At 39.7% G+C, this 14,903-nt stretch overlaps 1 protein-coding gene across 3 annotated transcripts in view; it reads right to left on the minus strand.

Moving 5' to 3' along the window:
* LOC148894347 (mitogen-activated protein kinase kinase kinase kinase 4-like) overlaps positions 1 to 14,903 on the minus strand; it is a 46,780-nt gene that overhangs the window by 28,387 nt on the left and 3,490 nt on the right. For all 3 annotated transcript variants that reach the window (XM_089002575.1, XM_089002574.1, XM_089002576.1), the window contains exons 3-8: positions 8,026 to 8,082; positions 3,798 to 3,923; positions 2,399 to 2,509; positions 2,224 to 2,314; positions 1,642 to 1,772; positions 1,504 to 1,558 (exon numbers count right to left, since the gene is read on the minus strand). In XM_089002575.1, the coding sequence (XP_088858701.1) occupies positions 1,504 to 1,558; positions 1,642 to 1,772; positions 2,224 to 2,314; positions 2,399 to 2,509; positions 3,798 to 3,923; positions 8,026 to 8,082 (571 nt within the window). The remainder of the gene's footprint in view (positions 1 to 1,503; positions 1,559 to 1,641; positions 1,773 to 2,223; positions 2,315 to 2,398; positions 2,510 to 3,797; positions 3,924 to 8,025; positions 8,083 to 14,903) is intronic.

Raw genomic sequence — 14,903 nt, forward strand, 5'->3', positions numbered from 1 at the left:
AATGTGCTATGGTATTATAATTAAAGAAATAAACCGTAATGTTGATGAAAAGGTTTCTTCAGCCGTCATCTGTACTATTTCGATGACGGCTGATGAAACCCTTTCATCGATGGACCACTCCTGTACGACTGAGAATTTACACAGACGTAAACAGTACTGTATAATAAAGTCGTTTTATTTACCTTTGTAATGGTCGTTGATGGCTTGATGGAATGGGGTGGCCGGTTTCACCAGCATTAAACACTACATGAGGAACGTAACCTTCTTCTTTCACCATTTTGAGGAATGATCCCTTGTAGGTGCTTTCTTTGTGATAATTTTATCTAGTTCCTCATCAATTGTGTTCTGTTTAGCTGGGTTGATAGCTTTTTGCATACAGTGTACACATGGCTTGTGCGGGTTATTTGTGGAGCCTGATTGATGGGATATTTTAACCTTGCAGTCTAAGCTCTGCCTTTGAACTATCAAAGTTGAAACGAGTCCAAATTTCACTGTTTTCTATCCATTTTCTCACTCGCTCTCTGTCGTCTGCCTGTCTCTTTAATGTTTATCCCCCCCTCACCTTACCTTACTGCTGTATTCTTGACCAATCACGTGGCTTTAACCAAATATTGGGGGCGGGGAATAGAGGACAAAAAAAGTCGGCTGCCATTTTCCTGTTTGAAGAACAGCCTCACTCTCTCCCTGTCTGTAACCCCCCCGTTACTGCTACATTCTTGACCAATCACGTGGCTTTAACCAAAGACTGAGGGTGGGGAATAGAGGACAAAAAAAATGTCGGCTGCCATTTCCTTGTTAGGAGAACGGGCTCGTTCGCGAATAACACGTCACGCATTGTGTAGTTTGTATGCCAAGGTAAAATTTTCATAAATTTAACATTCGTAAACCGAAAAGTTTGTAAGCCAAGGGTTCGTAAACTGAGGTATCAGTGTATGCCAATCCCTATGTGTAATTGTCGCGGCTTGGAATTGAAGTGGATTTATGTGGGACAGGAGATGTGAGATAATCTCTCTTTGTCAGTGGATGCTACAGCTTCATGTTTGCTTTCAACATTTAGCTTGTAGCAGACTTAGTAGTGCACATTTCACTATGCCCCACCCCGATCCACTGGTTAAAAGGACGCTTTGATTCTCCATACCTTCTTCTAGAACTGCTTCATGCAACAAGGAGGGTGCAGAAAGTGCTTAAGATTGAATGACTGTCTGTCTTTTGAGTTGTGTCACATTATTTCTTCTGTTTTTATTGTTGTTATGACTTCAAGATGGAGCCACAACAGTGGCTGCCTTTACAGCAGCTCCTGTTTTTTCCTACTTCTTCCTATGCTTTCCTCAATTAGCTGCTGCAAAATGTACATTTCTCCACTGCAAGACTAATAAAGTCTAATCCAATCCAATTTCTAAAATAGCTACTTTCACACTGTCTATTTATGACATCATATTTAGCACCGCACACCCACAAAGGGAGCCGGCTCAGCGAGCTTACGATGTGCATTTTATGACTTACGCGGAGCTCCTTCAGCCATCTCGATGGCTGTAATCCCGCAAGACCACAAGTCGCTCTGGAGGAAGGGAGAAGAAAAATTAATCATGGAAAATTCTAGCAAAAAAATAACAGCGGTCCGCGTTCCACCGGGGTACGTACCCGGTAGTCGTAAGTAGCGTCGGGGTTTTCATCACAGGCGATGACTTCCGGAGCCATCCAATATGGCGTCCCTATGAAGGTGTTCCGCCGGCCGACGGTTCGGTCCAGTTGAGCGCTAACGCCAAAGTCCACTGGGGAAACGGGTGAGCGTGTTATCATTGGAAGAAGTAAATAAATACCAGACGAAATGAAAAGCGCACAATTTAAAATCTTTATCCTGCACTCATGTTGCGTTCAAAATGTTAGCAAGTTAGCATTTGATGGACTCGCCTTCAAAATAATAGTCTACACAGAGCTATATGTCAAAACCTTAAATTCATCAGTATTAGCTTTCTCTCTCACCAGGTTGCTAGCATGGTATGTTAGCATAGCAACTGTGGCCTTGATGGAGTTTTTTTGATTCCGATTACAAATATCGTAATACCCAAAATGCAAAGCTTGTTAATTATCTACTTGTGTCGATACATCGTTGTATGCTAGCATGCAACCTATCGCAGTCGGCACATTAGCACCCTGCTATGAGGTGCTGGAGTTGTTAAAAGAAAAGGTGAGAAAAGGAAGCCACTTTTAACACTTTCATACCCAGTTTGACTTCTGCGTTCTCCGTCAGCAGCACGTTTTGCCCCTTGATGTCGCGATGTATGACGTGATGGGCATGTAGGTGAGCTAAGCCCTGGAAAAAAAGGACCAAAAATAAATAAAAGGAGTCAAAAAGTGACTCAAAATGATGTGAAAATTGGAGGACCCGTTTCCTGACCCTGAGGATCTCCCTGGAGATGTAAGCGATCCAGTCCTCCTTTAGCGTGTTGCCTTTGGTGTTCTTCACGAGGTCAGTGATGGACCCGGCCCCACAGAACTCCATCACCAACTGGAAAAAGGCAACAGGGGAGACTCGTTAGATGGAGGACACGACGAGTGCCTTTGGCCGAATACCTCGGCTCTGACACGCAGCGTCCAGTTGCGCGAGGACGGTCAAAGACTAACACGTGCATTGACAGTTCAATGGGAGCCTCGTAAAACGACAGCCGGAGAAAGGCAGCAAAACATGGGACTGCATTTTATTGTGAAAGTGACACCGGTCCAGGAACGTTTAAAACAAATAAAAATGAAAAAATAGAGATGTATTTTTTGATATGATCTTTTATTTTTGTTCGAACGATTTTAGATGCACATCCTTAAAGGACAACCGACGCTTCCGGACACGTCAGAAATGCCCCTGACCGAGAAAGCGACACACAATGCATTTTGGGTACTTTGTTTGGTCTGAAAACATCGTGTTGATCCGTGTTGATGGCAAAATTAGAAGGAAAACACATAAATAACGCGATGGTGAATCATTGTGTGTTGCACCAAGGCTACTATTTGATACTCTTCGACACAAATTCCCAGCAGACAAATCAGCCCATTTCCAACGGAGCTTGGGCGCCATCTTGTGCATTTTCCGGGACGCTACATTGGCGTCCTGACGGCTCGAATTCATACAGCAGGACTTCTTTAATCGATTGCAAACGTTTATGCTTTCCTCTTCAGAACTATTTGAATCATATTCATAACTGGATGAGTAACAAGAAAGCATCTTCTCCGAATATGAAGGCATTGTTTTGATTCTAGAGCAAGGCAAGACATCCTTGCGTGACGTCACGAACAAGGGGGCGGGATCTTCTGAAACTCGGCATCTCCGAGGTCATTTTGGGACATTTTAACTCATTTTTATTGGTGTTTTGCATTTGACTAAAAATATCAGCCTGCGTGTTTTGGGTATTTTAGATGCTATAAAACACAGGTGTCAAAGTCAAGGCCCGCGGGCCAAATCCGGCCCGCCACATCATTTTTTTCAGCCCGCGAAAGCAAATCAAACTTGTTAAATTCCATGATGATTGCTAAAATCTGAGCCAAAATTTCATATTTTTGGATGTCAACCACAATAAAAGTCATTATTCTTGACTTCAGATTTGAAAACGAGTTATTCATTAATTTAAAAATGTCTTTGCTATCTATCAGAAATTACAATCCACAAGATCTACAAGATTAAAATAATCTTTTTTGTTCAACACCTTGGCTCCTGCTGATTTTACTACCACCTTCTAACACCGTGAAGAGCCATGAGCTAGAGAGAATCATCATTTTTACCCCATCAATTCTGATTAGAAATGTACCCATAGCTGGTCATCGTGTCCCGGCGGACTTTTCTTGATGAAGGCACCATAGTAGGTAGCGATGTTACGGTGGTGCGAGTACTTCTTCAGCATGTTGATCTCCAGTTTGATCTCTTCCTCTTCGTCCTGATGGAAAAAAATTCTAAATTTACTGAGTCACACTGGAAATATAAAAACAGGTGTCAAAAAGGGCTCACTGCTTCTATCTCTGTCATTAAATTAAATAGGTGTTGTTGTTCATGCTACTTAACTCATTCACTGTCATTCCCTAATTTATTCGGGAATAGAAAACCATGACGTGGAGCGCCATTCCCGAATTTGCTCGGGTTTTGGTTTTTCTTGCGCTGGTCGAACCTCTGGCAATGTTTTTCCGCTCCTACGAGGGAGCCTTTCGTACAGCCGCCCCCATTTCAAACTTAGATAACTCCAGACCCATATAACTTAGGAAGTAACTTTTTTTCTGATGAAAGAAGAGAGTCTAAGGTTTCTTAGGCTATGTTGAATGTTTATGTAGTCCTAAAGCTCAATCTTCTGTGGTTGCTGAAATTTGAGTGACAATGACAAAAACCCTGGCACAGGAGTGGACATATTTTTGCACATCGTCTGGCAGTGAATGAGTTAAAAGACAAAAATAGATGCAAATACAGTAAAGTCTCGTTATATCGATATTCAAGGGAGTCCGAAAAAATATCGATATAACCGGGACTATCGATATATCCGACCCTGTTTGCATGTAATTTTCTCCGTGCGTGCATAGAAATAGTATCGATATAACCGGGACTATCGATATATCCAATATCGATATAACGAGACTTTACTGTATAAAATATACAAAAATATAAAAAGTAAATTTAGTCTGAATTCAACTTCATTCATAGAGCACTTAAAAACTAAAACAAAATAGAGCGGAAAAAAATCTAAATCAAACAGAACAACAACATTTAAATAGAGAAAAACTAACTATTCCAAAAAATGAGATCGATATCTCGTTATATCGATAGTACTGCTTATTACGACACTATTTCTATGAACGCAAGGAGAAAATTTACATGCTGCAGGATCTCATATATCGATAGTCCGGTTATATCGATATAACGAGACTTTACTGTATATTGTAAAAACAATATACAGTAAAGTGTCGTTATATCGATATTCTCGGATATATCGAAAAAATAGTCCCGTTATATCGATATCGATATTCTATCCGCACGGAGTAAATTTTCTACTTGCGTTCAGGGTCGGATAGTATCGTAATAAGCAGTTATATCGATACTATTTCTATATAACGAGACGGACTGTATATTACATGCAAACAGGGTCGGATATATCGATATATATATATATCGATATATATTATAACTCCCTTATATATCGATATAAAAACGATACTTTACTATATATTATAAAAATAATATATATATATATATATATATATATATATATATATATATATATGTATATATATATATATATGTGTGTGTGTGTGTGTGTGTGTGTGTGTGTGTGTGTGTGTGCGTGCGTGCGTATAAGCCTACCATCAGAAAATACAAAAAAAAAAAATCTGTTTATTTTCGAATCTGTGCAAATTCATTTAAGTCTAATAGTTGTCTACATCGCCATCTAGTGGCCCGGCATGCAATATGTCATTTTATTTTTTTGGGGGGTGGCTATGTCTGTCACGTCTGCTATTATGTGAACGAATAAAGGGCACACATGTCTAAAACCTACAGCGATCCCCATTCTGGTGAAGACGTTCATTCCCATCCTACTAGTCCTTGACGCTCGACAATCGAGGTTATATTTATTTATTTGAGAGGAGGGAGGAGAGATGTTTTAACCTCACTCGTGATTCGGCTGGTTAAATAACAGGCGAACCAATGTCCAAGGACACCAGACGCATTCAATTCAAGCCAATGATGATGTCATGCAGTGCATGTGGTGAGTCACACACACTGAAGCCGTTACGAACCCCGTGTGGTTCTTTTTTTGACTTGAGAGCTCTGCTATGCAACAGCGCAGCGGCGAGCTTTGTTTTTTTTTTTTTGTAGATCCTACGAATCCACCAACATACCGTTTTTTTTTATTATCTCAGTAAAGTTATCCCATTGCAAAAAATAATAATACATTTAATTTATACGTGCATTTCAAATTTCCTGAAGGACACTTTACAATTAAAAGAACAATAAACACCAGTATAATAAAACCATAAATAAAATGATAAAATCGAGCTCTTTATCTTAATGAATATAGGCTGCCAATGGTAGTTAGAATGAAATGTAATCCATAACAGGTGGTGATAGATAAGCGGAAGATGGAAACAGCTGCTGGTGCTCTTTCCATCGCTTTAACTCAAAACGCTGTAACAAAATACGGCAATCGATAGCACATTCTTCGCACACTTGCTGGTAACCGTCACTGGACACTGCGGTGGCTAACGCTATACTAAATGGACAAAATCCGACTTCAACGGACAGTTAGGACGGCGGAAAAAAAAGGCAAAATCATCATCCTACCCACTCTCGAGGAAAATGCAAGAATCCAGACAAGAGAGCGGAAAATCCGACTGGACCCTATACACCCCGCTCACCACCTTCTCCAGCGACTCCCCTCAGGCAGGCGCTACCGAGGCTTGTGCAGGAAATCCAGCAGTCATTATTATTATTATTATTATTATTATTATTATTATTAAGAGAGGATATATTTATATCATTATATCCATATTTATTCGTCATGTTTTTTATGATACTCGTGCACTGTGTTCTACATACTTGGCCAATAAAGATGATTCTTTTTAGGGCATCCAAAATATGAATTTGCACTCCAAAAAAAGTACTCTGAGTATTCAAGAGTGAATATTCATAATGGTAGCAATATGACAAAAGTGGTTGTAAACATCCCTATTTAAAAAAAAAAGACAATTAGCATACACAGTTAAATACAGTAGTACAAATATTGAATCATTTTGTCCCTGATCCACTGCTGAAAAGGATGTTTTTATCCTCTCCTCTGTCATCTAGAACTGCTTCATGTCACAAAGTGGGTACAGTAAATGCTGAAGAATGAATGACTCTCTGTGTCTTTGTGTTGTCATATTATTTGTTAGTTTTTTTTTTTTACTTTGTTACTTCCTGGTTGAGTGAACGCTGGCGCGTGTGGCTGCCGCTGCTCACCCGCAGAGAAAAAAATCCTGTGACTGTAAAGTGTCCTTGAGAGTTTTTAAAGGCGCTTGTAAATGAAATGTATTATTATTATTATTATTATTATTATTATTATTATTATTATTTGTGCTTCTAGTTTTTTATTTATTTGAGTTATTCCGGGTTGAGTGAATGCTGGCGCATGTGGCTGCCGCTGCTCACCCACAGAAAGATTGATCCAGTGACTGTAAAGTGATCTTGAGGGTTTTGAAAGGCGCTTACAAATGAAATGTATTATTATTATTATTATTATTATTATTATATGTGAACATCCATGTCACTCGATTTTTATTTATTTTTTTGGGTGTGGAAAGGAGGCGCCCATTGCACAAAATGTACAATTTTTGACCCTATGAAGCAAACAAATAGTTGGCGGGAACGCTTGCTACGATTCCGCTACGCTTTCCATCAACTTTTCCAAGAAAGAAAGAAAGAAAGTTGACAAGCGCTCTGCTTTTTTTAATATTGTTTTTTTTTTTTTAGTCCTTATGAAAATGAAAACAAAATGCACCACAGCTGGAAACTGCATACAACTACAAGTGTGTCTCATTCTGTGTGTGTGTGTGTGTGTGTCTTCCCGTCCCGTTATAGAAGAGGAAGTGGAATGTGGGTCAGAGCGCATGCCGATGTGCTCAAAACACACAAAGCAAAAAGAAACTCAGTCAACTTCAAAAGACAAACAGAAGTGTGCGTTCGACCAGGCTCATTTCACGCGTTCTAATTTTTTATGTTCAAAATTTGAGCCTAACATCGCCATCTTTTTCTTTGGAATGACTTCCCGGCTGACGTTTGGCAAGATGGCTCGCTGGCAGTCAGCTTCACGTTTTGATTTTTGACTTAGCATTTGACCGTTGTCCTTAAAATTGTCTCCGTTATTAATTTGTTTTATCGTTGGCTGTTGTATTAATTATTTTTGCTTCATTCCAAGACAAAAGTGCTCTACAAGTTGAGTTAAGCTAACTAAAAGTACAACTAAAATGCCACTCATCATTTTAAAGCTGCTATAATTGACAAAGACTGTCCAAACTCACCTCTGTGACGTCCATGACCTTAATGGCCGCCAACTGTCCTGTCTTGACATGTCGACCCTGCACAAGACAATCACAAAAAAGTGTTAAGCAAGGAAAACAATAAAATACAAATAAATAAATTATTATATAAAATACATACATAAAATACATCCATACACACATACATACATACATACATACATACATACATACATACATACATACATACATACATACATACATACATACATGCATACATACATGCACACAATAAATTAAAAATAGATAAATGAATAAATACATGTAAATAAACAAATAAACAAACATGAATAAATAAGCAAAAAAACAAATACATTTAAACAAACGAATAAACAAACAAACAAATAAATAATCATATAAACAAACAAATAAATACATACATAGATAAATAAATAAATGATCAAATAAATAAATAGATGAACAGGGGAAAAAAAACTATCAAGCATAACATCACACAAGAAATATTTTGCCTTTTGGTTTAGTTTAGCATATTCCGGTGATGGTATGAATGAATCAAATGCTATGTCGCAAAAATGGCAACCAAAATTCGAAGACAAAGCAGTCAGAATTGGATGACACACTGTGTATTAGAGAACCATTTCCAATGCTACAATGCTAATATGTTAACAGCAAGATAGGATCCCTGCATCCAGATTTTAAAATCCTATGCGGAAGCCGCAAATTATACAATCTTAGCCATGTGAATTGATTATACGTTTCCGGTTGTGATCCTTTCATCGAGGAACCTGAGAGACAGCAAGGCTGACGTGCTAGCGACTGGTTTCACAAGAGTTTGGTTAGCATAGTGCGGAGAGAAAATGGGCTGAAGAAGCGTTTCAGCTTTGTCAGCCGTTTAAATGTAACGACAAACAGATCTTAAAAGACAACCGACACCATTTTTTTGGTTTCCTAACTGACATCAGAAAAACCTTTTAAAGCATCTAAAATACCCAAAACACGCAGGCTGATATTTTTAGTCTACTTCAAAATGACCTAAGAAAGTTTCAGTTTCAGAAGATCCCGCCCCCTTGTTCGTGACGTCACGCCAGGACGTCTTGCCTTGCTCTAGAATCAAAACAATGGCTTCAGATTCAGAGAAGATGCTTTCTTGTTCCTCATCCAGTTATGAATATGATTCAAATAGTACTGAAGAGGAAAGCATAAATGTTTGCAATCGATTAAAGAAGTTCTTCCGTATCATTTTGAGGTGAAAGGACTCCATTGTATCTCCCAGAAAATGCACAAGATGGCGCCTAAGCTCCATTGGAAATGGGCTGATTTGTCTGCTGGGAATTTGTGTCAACTAGTATCAAATATTAGTCTTGGTGCAACACACAACGATTCACCATCGTGTTATTTATGTGTTTTCCTTCTAATTTAGCTATCAACACGAAGTTTTCAGACCAAACAAAGTACCCAAAATGCATTGTGTGTCGCTTTCTCGGTCAGGGGCGTTCCTTCAGTGACGTAGGGTGAGGACTCGTCACCAACTCAAAAACATGACTTCCTGAATATTCAGGGCGAGTCTTAAAACGTAAAATATAGCTATATGCGGTGGAGTCTTTGTAAAATGCGTTCAGTAGAAGTTATTTGAAGTGATTTTACAAATTATGGACACAACTTGTCCAGAGGCGTCGGTTGTCCTTCAAAGAACAAATGGCGCAAAATAAGTCGCCGTAGCAAAAACTGCTAAGTCATCGCTTTTCAATTCCACTCCACCAACACACACGCTCGTGGGAACGAGTGGCGTGTCGCCACGTGGTGACTTCACACAATTATAAAACACTCAAGACTCTTGAGGCATGACATCAGCCCTTGTCTCTGTTCGGTGGAAACAAGGACGTTTGGACAACAAAGGCCAATATTTAGCAAAAGGCCAACCAACAATGTTTCCTGGGGATTGCCCGGCAGGTCGTGTGGATCATGGTAAAACGGACATTAGGACTGATTTTAGGACGGATGTGAGGACGGATTCATGGACGGACTTTGAACGAAGAGATAGGCCGACAGATGCTAGTGGATCATTCAACAGCAGGAGCTAAAATTGATGCAAGGATGGACACTTGGGCAGACGCGAGGACGGACATGATGATGGACTTTAGGACAGAATGTTGGACAAATACTCGGATGTCAGTTGATATGACAGATAGGGGAAACATAAAAATACTTTTAATCCTGCTTCGTATTTTCAAATGTCCATTACATTATTGCTCTCTTACCCCCGGCAAATTGGCGTTTTCGTGTTTATTATGTTTGTTAAAGTCATTAGAAGTTACTTGCACGCTGGGTCCGAGAGGACAGTAATTTCATCTGTGCTGTATTTCATGAATATTAGCATATTTGACAATAAAGCTGACTTTGACTTTACTAAACTGCTACCGTGACAGAAAAACGGGATCAGTACAAAACAACAAAAAAAAAACGGCAGAAAACAAGAGCAAACATGACATCAAGTTAGTTCCAGTCCCAAAAAAAAAAAGGATAAACCGAGTCTTTTGTGATTAAGCGTCCCCAGGCAGAGAACAAAAAGCGCTCAGTCAGCAGCGTGGTGGCTTGAAAGGGTCACATGGGCGGCTCTCCATGAATTGATTTACTCATGTTGCTTCATTAACTTGGCACTGGCAAATCCAACAACAACAAAAACGCTTTGAAACTTTTACTTCCTAACCGTCGCTTTCTCAACACGATAACGGCGAAAAATTGATAAAATGGCCCGTGTTTCATGACAGTGACATGCTGCGGACTGCTAAGCTATTGCTAATCATGGCGCAAGGACAACTAGATCAAAGCGAGGCTGCTTTTACATCGTATCTCATATGGGGATGAGTAGTCATTAAACCAGGAAGTAGCAAGAAAACAATTCAATAATGCTTGTTTGTGACTGTAGAGTGTCCTTGAGAGCTTTGAAAGGCGCTTAAAATAAAATGTAACATTATTGTTATTATTATTATTATTATTATTACATAGCTGGCTACCCAGCTAGCTAGCTATTTGATGTCTATTGGCTATGTGGCTGGCTAGTTTGCTATCTAGCTCGCTATCTATGAGCTAGCTAGCTAGTTATCTATTAGCTAGCTCGCTAGCTTTATAATAATCTATTAGCTATCTATTAGCTGGCTAGCTGTATGGCTATTTACCTGGCAGGCTGGATGGATCGCTGGCTTTCTATTAAGTATTCCCGGATAAATACAGAGGGTTGTGTCAGGAAGGGCATCCGACGTAAAAGCTTGGCCAAAACAAACATCTAAAGATGGAGGACACTGATTTGCTGTGGCGACCCCTTGAAGGGAAAAGCCGAAAGGAAAAGAAGAAGCTGGCTAGCTATGGGGCTATTTAGTTGGCTGGCTGGATTGATAACTGGCTATCTATTAGCTATCTATTAGATGGCGAGCTATGTGGCTATTTAGCTGGCTGGCTGGATAGTAAGCTATCTATTAGTGAGTTAGCTAGCTTTCCATCTATTTGAGTTACTTGCGGGTTGAGTGAATGCTGGCGCGTGTGACTGCCACTGCTCACCCACAGAAAAACTTATCCTGAGACTGTCAAGTGACCTTGAGAGTTTTGAAAGGCATTTAGAAATGAAATGGATTATTACTATAAAACAATGCTAACATGCTAACGTAAAAGACAACATGGCAGATGTATTTTTTTTTTTGTTAAAATGGATTCTTTTGTTGTTGTTGAAGATATGCTACATGATTCTATGCTATCGCTAAATGACATTGATGGGCCGAAATGAAGGCGACCGTTTGTTTTGGGTTGCGTATGACCAAGAGTGTGTGTCCTAGATTTAAAACGCAGATAGGATGAAGGAGAGGGCTGGAGGCCAACCCGCCACATTCACCCCCCTCGAAAGGAAATGCCGGGACAGTGGTGTCATTTTGTAAAACACAAACACACACACACACACACACACACACACGGAGGCATCTGAGAGTGTGCGACTGTGTGCGATTTTAGTGTGACAAGGCCTTCTTTATTGCGCCCCCTCTGGGCTTTGAATCATGGACAAGAGGCCAGGTGCAAGCGGCCAAGTTAAAACACACACACACACACACACACACACATACAAATAAGCAAAAAAAAAAAAAACAGAACAAAACACACAAATTAAACGAACCATAAAACGGTCATTTCGGTGCTAAAAATATTCATCGAAACCCCTCCAAGGGAGGATTTAGCTTGCATAATAAAATAATTTGATTTCATTTGTAGAATGATTAAAAAGTACAAATTTTGCCTTCCCAAAAGTGGTTTAAGATGAAGAATGTATATCATCTGGTGGAATTAATTTCACAGGAATATGAAAGTGATTTAGGCGGCAGAAGAATAAATTAAAACCTTAATTTAAAAACAAAACTATATTACAGTGATACCTTGGCTTACAAACTTAATTGGTTCCCAAACAGCGTGTGTAAGGTGAAAAGTGTGTATCCCAAAAATTAATTTCCTATAAGAAACCATTAAAATGAGAATAATCCATTCCCAGGTCCCCATAAGACATAATTTTCTACTTTCTAATTTTCTAAGCCTGAAAACTACACAAAATGTACTTTATTTTATGTATAATAAATGTGCTATGGTATTATAATTAAAGAAATAAACTGTACTGCATAATAAAGTGGTTTTATTGACCTTTGTGATGATCGTTGATGGCTTGATGGAACGGAGTGGCCGCTTTCATCAGCATTAAACACTTGATGAGGAACGTAGCCGCCTTCTTTCACCATCTTGAGGAATGATCCCTTGCAGGTGCTTTCTCTGCCATAATTTTACCTAGTTCCTCATCAATTGTGTTCTGTTTAGCTGGGTTGATAGCTTTTTGTATCAAGTGTACAGATGGCTGGTTATTTGTGGAGCCTGGTTGATGGGAATTTTAACCTTGCAGTCGACACTGTGGCTTTGAACTATCAAAGTTGAAACGAGTCAAAATTCAGCTATCTATCCATTTTCTCACTCTCTCTGTCGTCTGCCTGTCTCTTTAATGTTTAAACCACCTCCCCTCACTGCTACGTTCTTGACCAATCACGTGGCTTTAACTGAAGACTGGGGGCGGGGAATAGAGGACAAAAACAGTCGACTGCCATTTTGTTGTTAGAAGAACGGGCTCGTTCACGAACGACACATAACTCATTGTGGCGCTCCGTGTGTATCCCGAAAAATAGTTTGTATGCCAAGGTAAAATTTTCATCAATGTAACGTTCGTAAACCGAAAAGTTCATAAGCCAATGGGTTCGTAAACCGAGGTATCACTGTAGTTCTTTTATGCTGACAAAAACTTACTTCTGGATCATTGGCAACTCAAAAACAACATCTTTGTTTTTTGGATAAACATTTTGTTGGAGTCGATTCGCTTATGAAAGATTTTGAACGGGAAGCAGCTGGGAGACAGATGCCAACACACACAAACGCACGCGCACAGGAAGTTAGCGCTCACGACCAATGGTTTACATTGAGGCTAAATACATCCTATGGATTCATTTCAGCATGGCGGGCGGGGCCACAAGCAGACCGCCCGGAAACTTCCACGAGAGCACTTTCATCGCATTCCTTCAAAAATGCCCGCAGGGGTAATAAGGAGGGGTTTTTATTTAAATACAGGGTCAAGGGATGGCAAGGAGGAAGGGTGAGGCTTGTTTAATTAACATGGCAAAAAAAAACAAAAAAAAAACTTCAAAGTGCATGAGTAAAAATTGGTGAGGATCGGGTAATGGGAGGGGGTGTCAACATTAATAATAATAATAATAATAATAATACATTTCATTTATAAGCGCCTTTAAAAACTCTCAATGAGGTCTTCCACTTTATGGGGTCCATTAAAGGACAACCGACGTCACTTTTTTGTTTTTTAACTGACACCAGAAAAAACGTTTTATAGCATCTAAAATACCCAAAACACGGAGTATGATATTTTTAGTCACATGCAAAACACCAATAAAAATGACTTAAAATGTCCAAAATCTGCAAAAAATTGAGCTGCGAATTGGGCATTTTCAGAAAGTCCCGCCCCCAGTTCGTGACGTCACGCTAAGACGTCTTGCATTGCTAGCGAAGCAAAACAATGGCTTCAGATTCGGAGAATATGCTTTCTTGTTACACATCCAGTTATCAATATGATTCAAATAGTTCTGAAGAGGAAAGCATACATGTTTGCAATCGATTAAAGAATTCATTTGTGCCATGTTGAGGCAACATTGGGGGAAAAAATCTCTCACCCAAAAAAAGAAGCACAAAATGGCGACCTCCGTTTACACAGGTTGATAAATTCCTTATATGGCGCTTGGATGCCCTCTTCTAGCCTTCTGGCGGCTTTTGGCTGCAACACGAGGTCCCCAGACCAAACAGGTAGAGCAAAATACATTGACGTGATGAAACGACCGCTACAATGCGTCTTTTTTACAGTCAAGGGCGGTCCTTTAGTGACGTCACGTACAGACTCGTCACCAACTCAAAAACAAGACTTCCTGAATATTCATTTTTGTCAGGCACTGAATGAGTTAACCAAAACTGAGGCAATGACAGCCTGTGCATTTGAAGGCGGCCCCGCCCCTCCCACAACATACTGACCCACACTTCCTCTGTGCCGCCGCATGCTAAAAATAGACAGGATTTAACCTACAGCGAGCGGTTGGGATGGGAGGTGGGGGATATGTCGCTAAATGCTGAAATCATGAAAGCAAACATAAGCGTGCAAGTCGGTGGGGAAAACTTGTGCAAAAACTTTAATATATCATAAAAAGTGACAGATGGAGTAATTTTGCATTATCTCTGTGTGAAAGGGGCTCACATTATACGTTAAAGGACAACCGACACCTCCGGACAAGTTGCGTCCATAATTTGTCAATCACTTCAAATAACTT

The sequence above is a fragment of the Hippocampus bargibanti genome, linkage group LG08, assembly GCF_051943395.1.
Source record: "Hippocampus bargibanti isolate YZ-2025 linkage group LG08, ASM5194339v1, whole genome shotgun sequence".
NCBI lineage: Eukaryota > Metazoa > Chordata > Actinopteri > Syngnathiformes > Syngnathidae > Hippocampus > Hippocampus bargibanti.